Genomic DNA, 17,662 nt, shown 5'->3' with positions numbered 1-17,662 from the left:
ATTCTTTTCATCTCTGTGTTTATATCTACTAATGAGCCTGTGGTATTCATAATATTTGTTTCATGCCTCATATGCTGTCACTGTACTCGCTATCTGGCCTCCCACCGTACATTTTTCCTCAGTGTTTTAGATTCACCTAACACGTTTTCATACTTTAGAACTCTTACTTACCTTGATTTCTGCTAATTTTAATCTGTTTGCATTTTCAGAGAAATTTACAATTATGAGATGTCCATAATAGTATAGCATTTTATATTTATCTCTTCATTAAACATTTTAAATATTGGAGAATCTGTAGCTACACTGACTACAAGCTCTAGCTGTTACTTGTATGCATACCATATAATTCCATTTTTCTTTAAAGGCTGAAATTTGTATTATTGTAGGTGGGTACGAACTGATGTGTTTACAGTTTACTGTGTGTTTTGAGATTTTTTTAAAATAGAGTAGCGTGATGCAGTTGTTAATACACCTTTTGCATAATAAACTACATCGAGAGAGATATTCTGGGGTGTGTAGAAATAACCTATCTGGCAATGCTGAGGCAAAGGGACAAACTCCCCGTTCCAACAGGTATGGTGGGTGCTGACTGTCCAAAGACGCGGTGAAAGCACAGGCACCAAGTTTGCAGTGAAATGGAGCTGGGGACATCCTGCTATAGTGATCTCAGAAGGGAAGAAACAAGAAACTGGAGAAGAGGTGAAAGGGTCATGAAGTAAAACTCCTGACCTGGACAAACTTGGTGTAATCCAGCATGAAGAATACTGGCAGAAACTTAAGCCAACAGAACTTTCTCAATGATTTCGAGCTGCACAGTTGTTATGCAGCAAGTGTCTGAGTCATCTGGTTGCTATGCCTTTCATCCAGCATTTACAGCCCAGAAACTGGATCAAGATGTAAAAATTTGAATATTTGCAGTTACTTTCTTTTCACATGACTTAGCAAGAATGTGTTAAAAAATGCTAGGATTGTTTCGGGATCATTCTTCTTGAGTATCATAGAAAACTTCAGTACACTAGGAATGTTGAAATAAAAAACTGGAAACAGACGTTCCATTAATGTGTAACTTTCGTTTGGTCTGCAGCCCTAAATAATGCTTAGCTGACATATCAGTTTGTTTTAACAGAGCATTTAATGTTTAAAAACCAAAAATCACTGGCCACAGCTAATCAGTGCAAACAAAAATTTTCAGAGCACTTGATCTCTGGGCATCTCAGTAAGCTCATCAGAGAGAGGAGCCCCCTGCTCCAAGGCTGTCACAGGATAGCCCTCCACCCCCTCTCCTGGCTGTGACACCTGTCAGGAGGAGTCGACAGAAGGGCATTGTGCTGGGTTTATGTGGCAAGGTTTTGATAGCAGGAGGATGCAAGGGTGGCTTCTGTGAGAAGAGATCAGGAGCTGCCCCTCATCAGACACAGATGGCTCCAGCCAGCTCCAAACCAGCCCCACCCCTGGCCAAAGCTGAGGCTGTCAGTAATGCTGGTGGCACCTCTGTGATTACACATTTAAGAAAGGATGAAAAATGCTGCATAGCAGCTGTGAGAGAGGAGTGAAAAAAAAAGTGAGAGAGAGAGCCCTACAGACACCAGGCCAGAAAAGGAGGGGAGGAGGTGCTGGATGCACTGGAGCAGAGATTCCCCTGCAGCCCGTGGTACAGACCAGGGTGAGGCAGGATGTCCCCCCGCAGCCCATGGAGGTCCATGGTGGAGCAGAGATCCACCTGCAGTCCCTGGAAGATCCTGTACCAGAGCAGGTGGATGTGCCCTGAAGGAGCCTGCAGCCCATGGAGAGCCCATGCTGGAGCAGGCTCCAGGCAGGAGCTGCACAGCCTGTGGAGAGGAGCCCACACAGAAGCAGGATTTCTGGCAGGACCCTGTGACTCTGTGGGGGACCCACACTGAAGCAGTGTGTTTCTGAAAGGACTGTATCCTGTGGAAAGAACCCATGCAGGAGCAGTTCATGATGAACTCTAGCCTGTGGGAAAGACCCACATTGGAGCGGTTCTGAAAGGGCTGTATCCTGTGGGTGGGACCCCCACTCTGAAGCAGCAGCAGGAACAGCAGAGATGAAACATCATGAACAGATCACAACCAGCATTCCCCATGCACCACTGCTTGGTGGGGAAGGATGTAAAAGAGCCAGGAGTGCAGTTGAGCCCAGGCAGAAAGGGAAAAATTGGAAGAGGGCTTTCATTTTGTTTTTATTTCTCACTATCCAACTCTTATTAATTGGCAGTAAACTAAAATAATTTCCCCAAGTTGAGTCTGTTTTGCCCATGACAATAGTTGGTGAACCTTTCTCTTATCCCAACTCACAAGCTTTTTTGTTGTATCGTCTTCTCGTGTCCTGTTGAGGCAGGGGAGTGAAAGAGTGGCTGGGTGGGCACCTGGCAACCAGTGGAAGTTAATCTACTACAGGGATCAAGGTAGTTTGGGGAGGGGCATGCTTGGGATAACAGAGCAGGGGCTAGGAGGGTCTGATGATCATAATAAAAGATATGTAGCACTCACAGATGGATTTTGAGAGCTTTGTACAGCATACAAATTGGTCTTATTTCACTGCAAACATCTATCATGTTTCCTTATGAATTAAGGTCTTGACAGAAGATTCATATTCAAGAGGATAGTTCAAATTTTATTCCCCAAATGTATGTAGAGATATTACAGAGAAAGCACAAACAGGAAACATGTTTTCTTTAGAAAATGCAGTCTTTAGATGATCAAGCACATCCAGTGCCCTCAGGCTTTTTTTTGCCTCAGGTACATTTTAGACCATCTGACTGCTTAGTTAGAAAGAATTGCTATCACTGTGGAAAGTTATTCACTAGCGTTTGGCTGATGGTGAACCACTCTGAGATACAACAAGAGAACAGACTTTTCCAGCGGGTGGCTCAGATGGAGTGACTGGAAATCACGAGGACCTACTTGACGTTGAAAGGAAAAAAACCCACTTAGATAAACTGTCATTTCACAATATATGTGGTGTGACTTTCAGTATTTCAGCTTTGCTGGGAAGCTTTTTGGATCAGTGACAGATTTTCCTCATTGTGTGTTTCATACTGCTACATCTGAGCACTTTGTGAGTATTCAAGCCAAAAGTGAATGATTGTAGCAGTTGCTGCTGGTCTTGGGCTGACTACAAGGGGGGAGGAGGTGATAGAAACACAGGGCTGTGGGGAGACAGGACAGGTTTTTGAAGATGATTTTTTTCTGGAACAAGAAAAGCAAGGGTTTCCAGTTACAGAGATCCTGGAAATGAGGCAAATGCTGAAACTAAGAAAAAAAAAAAACAACACACCGCCCCACTTCTTTTTTTAACATTCTTGGTGACTGCCATTGCCATTTAGTTATAGGAGTAAAGGAACTCTGGCAATGAAGGCATAGCTAAGCTAACCAGAGAGAAACACTGGTAAATGGGCCCAGGATTTGTTTATTGGAAGTATTTCTTGTTTCATTGCTGTAATTTGGGAAGTATTTTTCACTTCAGTAAAGTGACAGAACATCAAAATAGTGGTGGTTTCCTCTAGGCTGAAATTTTATATATTTATGTTATAAAAACAAAAATAAATATTCATCTCTTAGAATTTCAGCTAGAGTCCTTTTCTGGCTGTTTAATAGGTTTCAGTAATGACTGATCTAAGCAATTGTAATGCAATGAAAAAAAGTGTATTGAGATTACCAATATGTTATATAGGGTGAATTTGCCAGAAAACTTGTTGACATCAGAGGGAATGTTGCATTCGTCACAGCACATTCCAGACTGTCTCTTCCTGTGCTGGATTTTGTTGGCTTTTATTCCTTTTGCTGTCAAGTTGAAAACTAGTTTTGGATGACTTGGAGGGACATGTGTGTAGATGGTTTTTCAGAACAAAATTTCTTTGAAGTTGAGAGGATAATAGAGGATTTTTGTGCCGCAAAAATATATGTTAAGGAGAAGTACTGGAGAAAACCCTGTTAATTTCTTTGCACATCATCTGGCTTTAGAGAGGTGCCATGGTTGCTTATTTTCTGATAAGGCTGAAGCTGCTCTGAATTTCAGATACTGTTTTTTCTGGAGATGGAAATCAAAAAGGCTACTTCACTGTTTTGACTGACAGAAGTTCTGTAAATATTAAACTTTGAGACCCAAATCACCTAAATCATTCATGCTAAAATCTTCAGAAAGGTGCTACAAATCATATTCTTTCTCTATCAAATTTCTGAACATCTATTCAATGCTTTGCTAGTAAGTCTGGTGTTACCTTTTAAATTACTTTCCCTAACTGTATTTCTGAAATAAATGTGAGCAGAAGAACAGTAAGGTTATTAGAAGCTCTTTGTCTGTTAAGGGCAAATGGGAAAAATATGGAGCTATTAATCAAAACAACAGGATTCGATTCCAGGGTAAGAAAATTTTTATGAAAAGGATGGATATTTTCAGTAGGTTGTTCAGAAAACCTGAAGGAATCTTTTTTTTTTCTCCCCTTTTTTTTGTTCTTCATGGTAACTCTTTGAATGACTAAATTTTCTTGGTGTTCTCCAGGCAATTTTAAAGCTTATTTGGGGAAAAAAGATGATGAAGGCATAACAGTTGACTAACCTTCTTTCCTGAAAGTAGTTTTTAAAAGTTTTGACTTCTGAATGTAGTATAAAAGATAGCTACCTAACTATATACTCTTTCTCCCACATAATAATATAATTCTGTCCTGGTTTAATAACTTAAAATTTATTGTATTTTATAATATTTTGTCTGAATCATTTATTAGAATGTCATTGTGTAGATTATTCACTTTGAACAACAAAAAGCAAGCTTCTTTGCAATTATCAACAATTACACAGATAAATATTTAAAATATATTTTTATTTAAGATCATATTTATTCATCATTTTATTCATAAAAGTAAGTATGTGTGCATTAGAAATATTCATGCCAAGCCCCCTTTATAGTCAGTGTGGGCCTAGGTAATAAATCTAGTCAGAATGATTAGTGAAAGCAACTGCACGATTCACGTATTGTGAAGTTGACCATAAAACATTTTAAATTAATTGTGTGCCAGAAGTGCCTGTTTCTTCCTGTTGGTTTTAAAGGGAATTTAAGAGAACTGGATCAGCTGCAGTTGTCTGCACTATAGGTTGCCAGAGCTGCAAAGATGAATCTCATCCTACATTATACTAAATGTGTAAAATCAAATAGTAAGCACCTGCAAAGCTGTAAATTGAACTCTTTGGCAGTTTTACAATATGAGACATGAATGCTACTTGTGGGAGATACTGCTTGTGATATAGTGAAAAACAATAAAATTAAAAAGCCTTTAAAACTGAGCAAACTCTTACTGTGACTGAATCCCCACTGGAGAAAACTGCTAAAGACAGCAAACAGAGAGGACACTTGGAGGAGCAGCTACGGACATGGAGTAGCAGCAGTAGCATTGGTAGGTTTCTCAAAGGCTTCCACCCACTTGGCCACTGTCTTCTAAAGTACAGTAAGGCAGGTTGAAAAACTCCGCCCCATAACTGACTGACTGCCTTGGGTTTTTTCCTAAAGCTCAAAATCTCACTTAAAAGCAGTTCTCCCTGACTAGGTGTTGTAGCTTCCCAAGGTGTCTTCCCTGGTGCTCCTCATGACTTCCTCTCAAAACACAAAACAGTGGGTAGACTTCATCCTAATAGTAGCCTGACCAACAAGCTGAGCTCAGCCAGACAGCTGCTATGTTTTCAGCTCTTAAAACTGACCTCGTTTCTGTCTGATTTCTGGTTATTTTAACCTTAGTAGAAGGTATGTGATGCCTATGGAGTTTGTTGCTCACAGTGCACATAGCCTTGTTCTCCAGTTACAGCTGCTAATGTTGAGTATGTTGAGTTATTGCTTCTTCTTGCTACAAGGTGTTTCTGTACTGTTAGGAAATTGGTTTTCTTTCCTTGTGGGAATCAGACACTGCAGAATAAGATTACTTTGTTAGTGATGGTGAGATGTGATAGATTAGTGCAGTACAGTATTAAAGATTGCTTATTCTGTGTTGTCTGTTCTCCTTAGTAGAGCCTTTGTGAACATTTTACCCCAGGGAAAGTAAAATTTTATTTGGGTTATACTGGAGTACAGCTTTGGTCCTTCACAGCTGAGATGACCAAATCTTTATTTAAACTAATTTTGTTGCCAGGTAGAGTTTGTGCCTCTATCGAGTCGATTGGTATCTGCTGAATCATTGTGTCAAATGGCTTAACTTCACCCTGGGGTTAGAGTCACACGTGGCTTCCTTACCAGAGAGATCTGTTGGCTCAGAAGTTACTGGAATAATGACTGAGAGACTTGCAGTTTCTGATAAACAGAAGGAAATTTATCAGAAATAACTCATTAACTTTTATACCTGAATGCAAAGTCCAAGCAAAATATTCAGTGACCCAGTTTTCCTTTTGGTCAAAATTTAGGCTGTGGATGATTTGATTATTTAAATTAGCAGATTTTTTTTTCAATTTAACATAATAAAGTTATGTCATTGAGACATTTAACGAAAATAAAAATTAGTGTCATTAAAGATCAAGCAACGTACAAATTGAAACAATTTTTCTGGAAGGAGAGACAGAGAAAGGTGAGACAATTTCTGTAACATTCATAGTTTTTAAGAAATAAAAGTGACGCAGAGCTTGTTAGTATTTGCTGTGTAATTTCATAATTATTGCTGTATAAATAATATCAACACTAGATGTCATACACTGCCAAGTGATTTACAAGCTGACACCTAGATAGTGGTCCCACTCAGAAATACAAATTCTCCCCAGAAATACAAATCTATGTCTTTAAAAGGTGAAGATGAATGCACTCATTAGTAGTTTCATGTTTATTACTTCATCTAACATTTTTTTGAGACCAGTCTAAAAATAATAGTCTCACAGTTATGTGAGAAGAGAATTCAACATGGATGGTCTTTTCAGAAAAAAAATGGGATTTGGAGAGAAGGCTGGAAGGATGACACCTATGTTTGAGAACTGGTTCTAGCTGTAAAGAAATGTGTATAAGAAAGGACCAGAGAGATGTAAATCACATGGATTTTACTTTACAGAGGACTGTCACAAAAACTGCTGGTAAGCAGCCAGCTCCAGTAGAAGCCGCTTCTAATTTGGCAGTCAGCTCTATTTCTTTTGAAATCTCACTTAGAATATTGAAATAAAAACCAGAAGTGGCATGAGATCCTGGAAACAGTATTCTGACTGTTCAGGGGAAGGCCAAACTCAAGTAGCTCATAAATAAATAAATAGATTTCTGGCTGCAAGTAACTTACAGATGTTATTGGTACATTCTTGTATCAGGAGTTGTTTAATTCTGTGTTTTGATGCTGCTGTTCCTCCTAACAGACATAGTTACCATATGTAAAGAATGATTTTTTGTAGCCCATAGTATAACAAAGGTAAGGATTAGCCAAGTTTTGTGTTCCTCACTTTTGGTGTACACTATCTCTGGATCTGTGCTCCCCAATTCAATTGTATCTCCTTGTCCCTCCTGCGCGTTGTGCCTCTTGCTTTTTTGTGCTGTACAAAGCCAAAGATTGCTATCTCTGTACAGAAGGTCATACTTAATCATATTTGCTGACACAAAACCACTAAAGCAGAGAAACTTTTCAACCTGTTTGCATCTCTTCAGTAAAGAGAATGCAAAGTTCTTTATTGATGCATATTTGTATGAGACCTTTCTTAGGTGTATTTTAGCTGATGGGCTACTGCATTAACATGAAACAGTCCAGAAATGGAACTCAGATGCAGGTGCTGACCTACTTTTAATCACTTTAGTAGTCTTTTGCAAATGAACTATTTGGAGAAACCATAGGTGAAATTGTAGCAATACAGTGAAAAAGATGGTAAGGCTTTTTAGAGCCAGTATAGGAGAGAGTGAAGACAGTGCTGTCATTCTAGGTAATATTTTTTGTGGAATGTTACATCAAGTCCATAAGTGAAATAGGCCCAGAAGAGCACATGTTGAGAGAGTCAGAGATTTCCATTTAAACCTGAGATTGCTCTGAGTAAAAGATGTGATTCATATGTGCCATAGTTTGGACTTGCTTCTCAGATTGGTGGTTTTCTCTGAAAATCTGCAGAAATTGTTTGAGTACTAGGAAATTATTTGACCTATTTGGGCAGATGTACCATACTTGGTAGGAGTCATATGAATGGGAACAAATGGAGGCATTTCTGTTTAGGAAAAATACAGGGTTGGAGGCCAGAGTGGATTACTCAACATAAGGGACCTTGGAATGTCTGTGAAGATTTCAAATTTCAGAAGGAAGAATTAACTCTTCACAGGCTTCCATCAGCAGTGGGGACAGTATCACTGACAGCCTCCTGGATATACTTCCTTTGTTCTTAGGCCAAATTATTACTGGTGTAACTTCGTACCTTAGTACAGCAGGATATTCCTAGTGTATGTGGGAATTCTGGTAGTGTTAATAACAGTTCTTAGGCAAGGGGCCAACTGAATTAAGGCTTACAAAAAGTCAGGACAATAGTCTGTGTTTTTTCTTTCATAAAGGGTAATGATGTCAGCAGATTCTTTGTTTTACAGTAGGAATAGTCATTCTCTCCCATCCAGGTTTTTACTGCATACAGGAGATTCCTGCGCTGTAAGAAACACTTAAGAATCAGAGAAGAAACTCTAAGTACTAATAAATAATTTTCTAGCACTATATAACAAAATATCAATAATTATGTTTACTCGATGTGGCTTTCAACATGAGGTAAATAATATACTCTTCACAAAGTGATTTAAACCAGTAATGACTAAGAAGATTTCTTCAAGTGCTTGCTAGTACTGTGGTTGTTTTGTTATACTACATTTGAGAGAAAAGTACTTTAGTGAAATAATCATGATTATTCAAAGTTTAATGCATCAGAATTGGCCTACTGCGTTGGAAGCTGAATGATTCAATAATTGTATGAATTAATTCATTCCATGTGAGTTTTAAATTACTGGGTAACAGGGTTTGGCTCTTCTGTTTGTTGTTATAACTCATGGCTTACCTATACTTCTCTTAATGCTCTTAAAATACTTTTCTTAATACTCATACTTCTCTTGAAGCTGTGAGGTTTAGGTTTATACCTTCACTGGAGTTTGCAGTGTAAACTTTCTTTAGCAAGCTGTACTTAAAGGGCTATCCGTCCCAGGGAGCAGAGGGGATGCTGTGAAAGGGAACCCTATGCAGATTATTTTGCATTATTGCTGCAGGTCACTTTTCTCTAGTACCTTACTTGTCTTGCTTAAAGCAACAGTGTAATTTTCTGTGTAGTTTGTATAGTGTACATACGTGCTTTGCATTCAAAAATCGGTACATTTCAGTTTTTGATCACATTCAAACATGCTTTAGTCTCCAGCTGTCAGAACTACCTTTATAATTTCATTTTACACTATTTTTTATTTTGGTTTTATTTTTCTACACATAGGTACATTTTCATATGTGTTTATGTGCAAGATATATATAGCATTGAAACACAGAATGGTTTGGGTTGGAAGGAACCTTAAAGATCATCTAGATCCAATGATGTATATCTATATATAGCTATAATGTATGTGACATTTGTTTAGAGAGACAAAGAGACTATAAATATAGTGTTTTTCATGCCCCAACCATTAAAAATTTTATCAAAACCTGAAGAAATGGTTGTGTTGATGCTAGTTTCCCAACTGAGGGCATGTCCCAGTTGTTTATTATTCAGGTTCACAGCCTTGTGATCTTGAGTCTCTTGCCACTTTCCTGCAAATACAGATAGTGGTAGGTGTGAATGTTACAGCCCTTTCCTTTCTGTCACTTTTTCAACACTTTTCTCATGCTTTTGTCACCTCAAGTTTGGATTCTGCAAAGAACTACAGCTTGAAGCAAAATCTGGAAAGTGCAACTAGAGTAAAGTCTGGCTGCCTTGCGGTTAAGTGATATTTCCCATAGGCAATGCATATTTTCACTCTATCAGTACATTTCCAGGCAAAATTTAGCTTCTTATACCTCTGAAGTTGTGAGCCAAATTGCAGGAGTCTACAGAACTGATCTGTGAAAGTCTTATGCACCAAATACCACTGTTAAAAATGGAGTCCTGTTGAATAATTAATTTGTGGATGTAAAATTTACCCTTTTTTGGTACTAGTCATCTTCTCTGAACTTAAAGTCATGGGTTCAGCTGGGCTTTTCAGCGTTGGCTTGACTTCTCCTTACACTGAAAAGCTGATCATATCCAAGTACCTCTATAGAATACATCTCCTTGTCCTCCACTGAGTTATCTTTTTCTCCCTTCCTCCTTCCATTCTTTTCTCCCTCCCTCCCACCCATTTCCCTCCTTCTGTTTCTGTCTTTCCCACCTTCCTTCCCCTTCTTTCTTTCTGTCTCTAGTTTCATACTATGAAAAGCTAATTCAAACCAGCAAATTCATTTTGGATCGTGTTTGATACTGGTTATCTTTCCAGTTCACGTAATTGACTCTGAAGCATTTTGCCTGTGTTGCTAAATCCCTTTCCTCTGAAAACAAACAAACAAACAAAAAAAACAGGCAAACAAAATATGCTGTAACTTTTTTTGACAAGATCTTTAATCTCAAGTTTGGCATATTCATATTTCCTAACAAATTCATCTATCGTGTCAGCTATCATGGAATGAAAGAGAGATTTCTCCAAGAAACATTTTTGCTGCCAAAATAGGGCAACAGACAGGAGACTGTTTTGTTTTTATCTTTTCCTCTGAATACTTTGTTGCCACTTATTTAAAAGAAAACAGTATTTTGACAGTAAGCTTCATTATGAATTCAAACTGCTTGGAGATTTTCAGGAGGAAGAAAGGACAGAATTCTGACTGAGCAAACAGCTACCATCAAGACATCCTTCCATTGCAGGACCAGACCATCTGTGCCTAGTTTTTCCTACTGAAGTATTTGTCCAGACTGCTTTCAATAATTTCCAAAAGGGGAATTCCACATTCACCCTGTACAGCCTCTTCATTTATTAATAAAATAATTCTAGGATTGTTCTTTGTCCTAAAAAAGCATCAACAAACTCTGAGAGAAAGGTGTACCATGTGGTGCCTGGTGGGGATGTAATCAGGGACAATGAAAACAGGAGATGGCATTTAAACTTGTAACCATAGCATAAGGCAATAACTGAGGTAAATAACATTTCCTTTTGTCAGTTTGGTTACCAAGTTCTTCTGCTCACCACTGTTCACCAAGAGCAACATTGTCTGATTTTGTATTTAGGCAGCACCTGCTTTCAAGTGGCTGAGCTGCCTGAAAGTGTTTTAAACTGGTTTTTATTAGTCTTAGAGATGGTAGGTCAGGGAGGGTAGAAGCTGGTTCCCTGCGCTGATTTAATGAGGATTCCAGAATAACTGGGTTTTTTTCATATTTGCAAACTGTTTGGAGTCAGGGAACAGCCTGGAGAGGAGATATAGTGACTTCTGCAGGTTTTATGTGTGGGGGGTTTTGTGGGAACAGTGCAAGCATTTCTGCAGTGGTTTCTTGAATGTATGTGCCATGCTTCTGATCTACCCTGATGTTACCTCTCTGGGAACTAACTGTCCTTCCTCCCCTCGCGTGGAATTCTTTCACCATTGCTGTCTCTCTGACCCCAGTGCTTCAAAGAGGTGGTCTTTTCTCTCTGCCATTTCCTAACATTCACTCTCCCTTAAGAAAAAAATATTATTTTAGTGTACATCAAAAGGCTAAAGCAAGTTTGGGTTCACAGGGCTTGTATGATTTGTTTCAGTTCTTCTGTTTCAGATCTGGATTGTAACTTCTAAAAATCCTTGCTGGCAAGAAGCAGCAGGGAGCTGCTTTGTCTCAGGAGCTGTTAGGATTCAGAACTGTGATTCTAAGAATCAGCCTGTTTCCCTTTCATTGCTAAGCAGATCCTTTTTGCTGGTATAGTTTATTGTCCACTTTGCCTCTAAAGCATTCAAGAGGAGGCTTAAATTCTTGCCAGCCTCTGTCATCTGCATAGGAGAGGGTTTGCATTACCTTGCACTTCCATATATTCTAGAGTGAGAAAGTAAATAGTCTTTCCCCAATACACGCAGAGCTGGAAAAGTATTTAAATTATTTTAAAAAGTAGTAAGTGCTGCATGGACATCTGACTAAAGATACAGGAAAGGAGAATGAATTTTTAGGAAATTGCTCCTTCATCTATTTGCAGACTACGAAATATAACACTATTCAGGACACAGAGCAGAAGAAATAAATTATCTGTTTCATCAATCTTGTGACTTAATAACATTTATCACAATACAACACAGAATTGTAGAATAAACTTGGCCAACTAAAATTTATTTCACACACTGGCAAAGTAATTATATGTGATACTTAGTGCTATTTCAATAATTCATCTTGATCTTGGCTCTCAACTCCTAAGAGAAATGGAGGAGTGCTGTCCAGTAGTAATTATCTGTTAAAGAACATTTATCACTAATGTGGCTAATCAGAATATTTGCAAGAAAAAGAGAGCTGTCATAATAGACCCTTCCCACTTCAAGGAAATGAATGGCATTGTGTGCTAACCTTTTTTTCTTTTATTCTTTTTCCCTCTTGCAGAACTTTCCTTTTTGTTAGAGATGGTAACCCAAACAAACGGAATGTGCACAATGAGACATCTATGCACTTACTGTGTATGGGACCTCAGATCATGATCTCAGAAGGAGCTCTTCATCCTCGCCTGGCACGACCCTCAGAAGATGACTGCAGAAGAGCAGATTGCCTGCAAATGATCCTGAAGTGGAAGGGAGCAAAGCTGGATGAGGGACAATATGAACGAGCAGCCATTGATGCTGTTGATAACAAAAAAAATACACCTTTGCACTATGCTGCTGCCTCAGGGATGAAAACCTGTGTTGAGGTAAAAGTTCATATATAATTATAAGTTTATACATATGGTTATTAGTAAACAACATGGAGTGTTTCACAAAGCTGCTTTGGGAGGCATCTCATATAGTATATTAAATTAACTTTTTAATTCTATTTTTCATTAATTGGAAAATTGCAAAGATAAACAGCCCAAAACATATACTGTGGAAAACAATTAAAGAAATATATTATATATATATGAACTTCATAACATAAAGTCCTCAACACTAAGAAGACTCTTGTAGGCTTATAAAAGTTGAAATTAATTACAAGACTGTAACAGTGGAGAAAAAGCTTTAAAGTAGGCATAGACATACCTGTATGTGTAAAGAGACGTGAAAACTGCCTTAGATTATTCAGCCACCTATGTAGTCTGAAATTTTAATTTAAGCATTGTTTATTAGCTTTTATATTTTCTCAATATACTTGGGAGATGCAGTAACTGAAGTTCCCTGTTATTTTTGTGGTTTCTGTCCTTGCAGCGTTTCTGTTCTTGGTCAGCATGTCACTTTCATTGTTACAGTTTTGATCAGGTGGTCACCAAAGCTTTTTATTTGTTTAAGTCCAGAATTGTATTCCACTGATGTTTGTTGATAGTTTATTTATTTATAAGTTTGTTTGGTTTTTTTATTTTAAAAAAGTTAATAACACCACCTTTCCAATACTGTGAACTTCTCTATGGTTCTCACATAATACATTTGCTGATTGTGTTCTGTCAAGTTTCCAGATACTGTCTGAGAATTCTCATTTAAAGTTTGTCATTTCAATTCCCCAACCTCATCTTGAACTGGGTATTCTTCTTTATCTTCTGGGTTTTCATTAGTCTCCTCTTTAAAAGCTCAGATGGTGTCTTTTTATTTCCAGTAGCTACCAGGTCTTTCATTCTGTTATATTCTCATTCTTTATGCCATTTGTCATCTTCTTTATGCCATTTTCTATGCTGTTATTTAAGCCTCTGTTTCTCTGGTTTCCTACTCGGTACAAAGAGAAGTTAAGAGGGTGCTGCTGTTAGATGCTAATACTTAACCTGCAGGAACACAGCCTGAATCTTGCCCCTGTACCTTCTCTCTTCTCTGCCCCACATTGTTACAGCTGGCCAAGCTCCACACAGACAGTTTGTCTTCAACATGTCCTTAAAAATTATTTACACACTTACTGATTTTCATGAGGAAGGCAAGTCACTATGCAGTCTTTGCTAGCTGAATTATACTCAGACCCAGCTAATTATGTACACGGTAACTGAGTGGCATACAGGTGTTATAGGCTGTCTCCTAGGTCTTTATTAATACTGCTTTTAATTGTCAACTTTTAATTCTTCTAGATTTGATAAAGAAACAAAAATATTAATTGCAAAAGACTGTATAAGTTGCTCTTGTCCTTTTTTTTAGTGCCACTTACTTGATCCAGTTGCGTGATAAATTCTGGTTATAGGCAGCTGTTCTGTCTATCCTTCCCCAAGATGATATATTTGCTTTTAAACAGTATTATAAATGAGAGGACAAATGTGCATGTCATATGAGAAAATGGGATATACCAGCATTTAGCATTTAATGACTTCTTTGAGCAAATCTGGTGAATAAAATGATTTTACATGAGAAAGGTTGCTTCTGGTAGAGAAATGGTAAACAGAAGAAAACTTTAGTAATGAGTTTGCAACATATTTCAATTTCTGGTATTTACATACTTAGTCTTCAGATTTACAGGGAATTTGAACAAGGAGTCTTCTGTCTCGTTCTGCCTTCGTGCCCCCAAATGGGGTTATACAGTGGTATTAGAGATAAACACAACTGTTCAAAAGTTTCAGTTTCAAGAGCATGAAGTAAATAGGCACATGCAGTAAGACACAGGCAGACTATAATGTCAGAAGGAATCACAGTCATTGCAGAGTGAATTGTGGTTCTGGAGCTGGGCTGCAGCTTTTAACTGCAAACTGTAAAATCAATTTGTTTTAAACTCGTCATGAAAGTTCATGGTTTGTGCTTCTTCACAAATTATCATTCTATCTCTTGGTGTCTGTAGTGTGAGTCATTAGATAAATCAAGCTACTAGTCTGCTAGTTTCTCATTTAATCATATAAACTGGGTTATGTTATCGTGACAATAGGTACTGTAATTGACTCAACCATTTCTGACTCTAATTTGCTTTCAGTTTGTCTTTGAAGAAGAATTTGCAGTCTGATCCACATGGATTGCTATTTGCCAGAGTTTGGACACAGTTACATAGTCTAACTAGTAGTCATGGTTTCTACATTAGAAATATGGTGTACAGATAAATATCTGAGATATCTTAAGTCCTGCAGTCTGTAGTCTGTAGACCTCCTAACTCCTTTAACAGGAACAGGGTTATGAACAGGAACACTACCTGCCTACACCAAGCCTGAAACAGAGATTGGTGAAGGAATTTAACAATTATCTTTTTGTTCCTAGAAGTGTTTGAGGATTAGAATTCTTAACAAAAGAAAATGAGATAAAAAACTGAATTGCTGAATCCTCAAGAGTTCCTCCCTCTCTACAGCAGAGAACCCCAGGACTGCCTTTCACCTGGTTTTTGTGGTGGTTACTCTCACTTCAGAGCAGCATTCCTCTTTCATCATCTCCCTCCTTTCTCATAACTTTTCAGGAAAACCTCAGTCCTGTATCTTCCCCTATCCCTACCACACCCAAATAAGAAAAGGAAAACCCAAATATAGACCCTTGTGGATGAACCACCTACAAGTTGATTTGTTTGGAGTTGGTAGTCAAATGTGCAGACTTGATACCGCTCCATTCACATGTTCGACCTCTCTCTGAGCAGGACAGTGCTGTGGAACCCATTGCTAATGATAGTTTGGGCAAAGTTAATGTGGTTACCTCAAACTACTGAATAGAAAAAAGTAACTTTCATGCTGAATAGATTTGATTTTATGCAGATGCATTCCACTCTATCACAGTATAAGTAATAATAATAAATAATAGATAATAATAAATAGGAAAAATGGTCCACTTTGGCCTTTAAAATCTGTGGCATATGTTGTCAGATCAGTTTATAGCAAGAGACAAGGTTGACAAGTTAATGAGAGCAGCACAGTTAGTGTTTATTAGCTAGAGACTGCATTTTGGGGGGGTTACTGTCAAGAGTCAAGTTTGGTGAAATGGCACAATACTAGACCATATTAGAACTATTTCCATTAGCATTATTTCGTTTCACTTTTCTCACCTCAAAACGAAGGTACTACCAGTAGTATTTTGTGCTCCCTGTGAATTGGTACCCTACCATCCTTCCTACCCAGGGAATCTCCCATGGGTGGAGTAATACCCATTAGAAAGAATATTTAAAAGTGTTTCTAGCTCCATCTTGCCAGGTGCTTGAGTACCTCATGCCCCTCATTTTCTTTGTAGCACTGACCATATCAGTAAAGCAGAATTGTAGTCTTCAAAACCTCACAGAGACATTGTACAGCATTGCATTGTAACATACTTTTGAGATTTTGTGGTTCTGTGGAATTACGGTGGATATGGGTCTAATTATGCATGAAATCAAGCAGTAATTTATTTAATAACTATTGAGAATCTTTCTTTTCCAAGGACCATTATTATTATTTTTGTCTCTCTGTTTTTCTTCTTCATATTTTTTGTTCTCTTCTTAACTGGCTTGCCTTTTCTTTAGGCTATTATTAGAGTTGCTAATTAATAACTGTTTACTTTGCCATTTTACTTTTCAGCTTCTAGTAAAACATGGTGGAGATTTGTTTGCAGAAAATGAAAATAAAGATACCCCATGTGACTGTGCAGAGAAACAGCACCACAAAGAGCTGGCTCTTAACCTGGAATCTCGAATGGTATTTTCACGTGATCCTGAAGCTGAAAGCATTGAAGCTGAGTATGCCGCTTTAGACAAAAAAGAGGTCAGAGGATACTCTAAATCTGGAGTATTTTACACATTTATATTTGTAGCAGCTGCATTTTGACAAAAGTCTGCAAAGTATTTCAGTAGGTACTGTCTGTACTTTATGTTTGTAAACAATTTGATTTTAGCACGGCTCTTTATAACTTTCAAGTTAAGCTCAGAGAACATAACAAATACGTTGTCAAAATTAATGAGAAATTTTATTCATATACTTAAATATGTGGACTGTCTTGAGGGTGTTGCAGGCTGTAAGGCTGAAGAAGATTCAGTGAGGCCAGTAAGCTGGGAAACAGTTTGCCTTAACCAAACATTTTTTATATTTTTTTACTTCTTAAGATGCCTTTTTGTCTCAAAAATGAGGGCAGGAGAAATTCTGAAAAGGAGGAAAATCTGTGGGATAGAGTAGGGAAACTGTTCTGATGGATCTTCCCAGACTGAGACTGGGTTAAATGTTACCAAAAATCAGCTGAGTAGTGCAGAACTTCAAAACAGTGCCTTTACTTTCTTGTTTTATAACCTGATGCCTGAAGCTACTGCATACCAGAACTTGTATGAAAAACAGGTAATAACAGGTGGTGTTGTTTCCAAGTCAGTTATTGAGAGAGACAATTCACTGACACAAATTTGCTTGAATTCTGTTATGCCTTACACATGACTGTGATTCAATAAGGATCATTTGACCAGAAAGATTCTGAGTAAAAGTTCTCTCCCCACACAATGAGATTTTAATTAGCTAAAATTCTAAATAAGGATACATAGGTAATATCATTCAGTAAATATTACAAAGTAATTCTGTTGAAATTAGATTTCTCTGTGGCTACTTCCCTCAAAAAGAGCATGGCCTGGCCTTTACTAGCTTAGTGCACCTAGGACCTAATGATGCTTAAAAGAAAATTCATTTAGATTTAGATTTAGATATGAGTAGGCTTACACATCAACTG

The 17,662-nt window shown here is 37.9% G+C and overlaps 1 protein-coding gene across 5 annotated transcripts in view; it reads left to right on the top strand.

Annotated features, from left to right (window-relative positions):
- Window positions 1-17,662, top strand: part of ANKIB1 (ankyrin repeat and IBR domain containing 1) — an 84,482-nt gene that overhangs the window by 33,276 nt on the left and 33,544 nt on the right. For all 5 annotated transcript variants that reach the window (XM_050326893.1, XM_050326863.1, XM_050326873.1 and 2 more), the window contains 2 exons: window positions 12,528-12,828; window positions 16,537-16,719. In XM_050326893.1, coding sequence (XP_050182850.1) covers window positions 12,528-12,828; window positions 16,537-16,719 — 484 coding nt within the window. The remainder of the gene's footprint in view (window positions 1-12,527; window positions 12,829-16,536; window positions 16,720-17,662) is intronic.

This window comes from Myiozetetes cayanensis, unplaced genomic scaffold (genome assembly GCF_022539395.1).
Source record: "Myiozetetes cayanensis isolate MyiCay16 unplaced genomic scaffold, myiCay2020 scf1, whole genome shotgun sequence".
In the NCBI taxonomy this organism is placed as follows: domain Eukaryota; kingdom Metazoa; phylum Chordata; class Aves; order Passeriformes; family Tyrannidae; genus Myiozetetes; species Myiozetetes cayanensis.
This window is presented reverse-complemented; position numbering and strand designations above follow the sequence as displayed.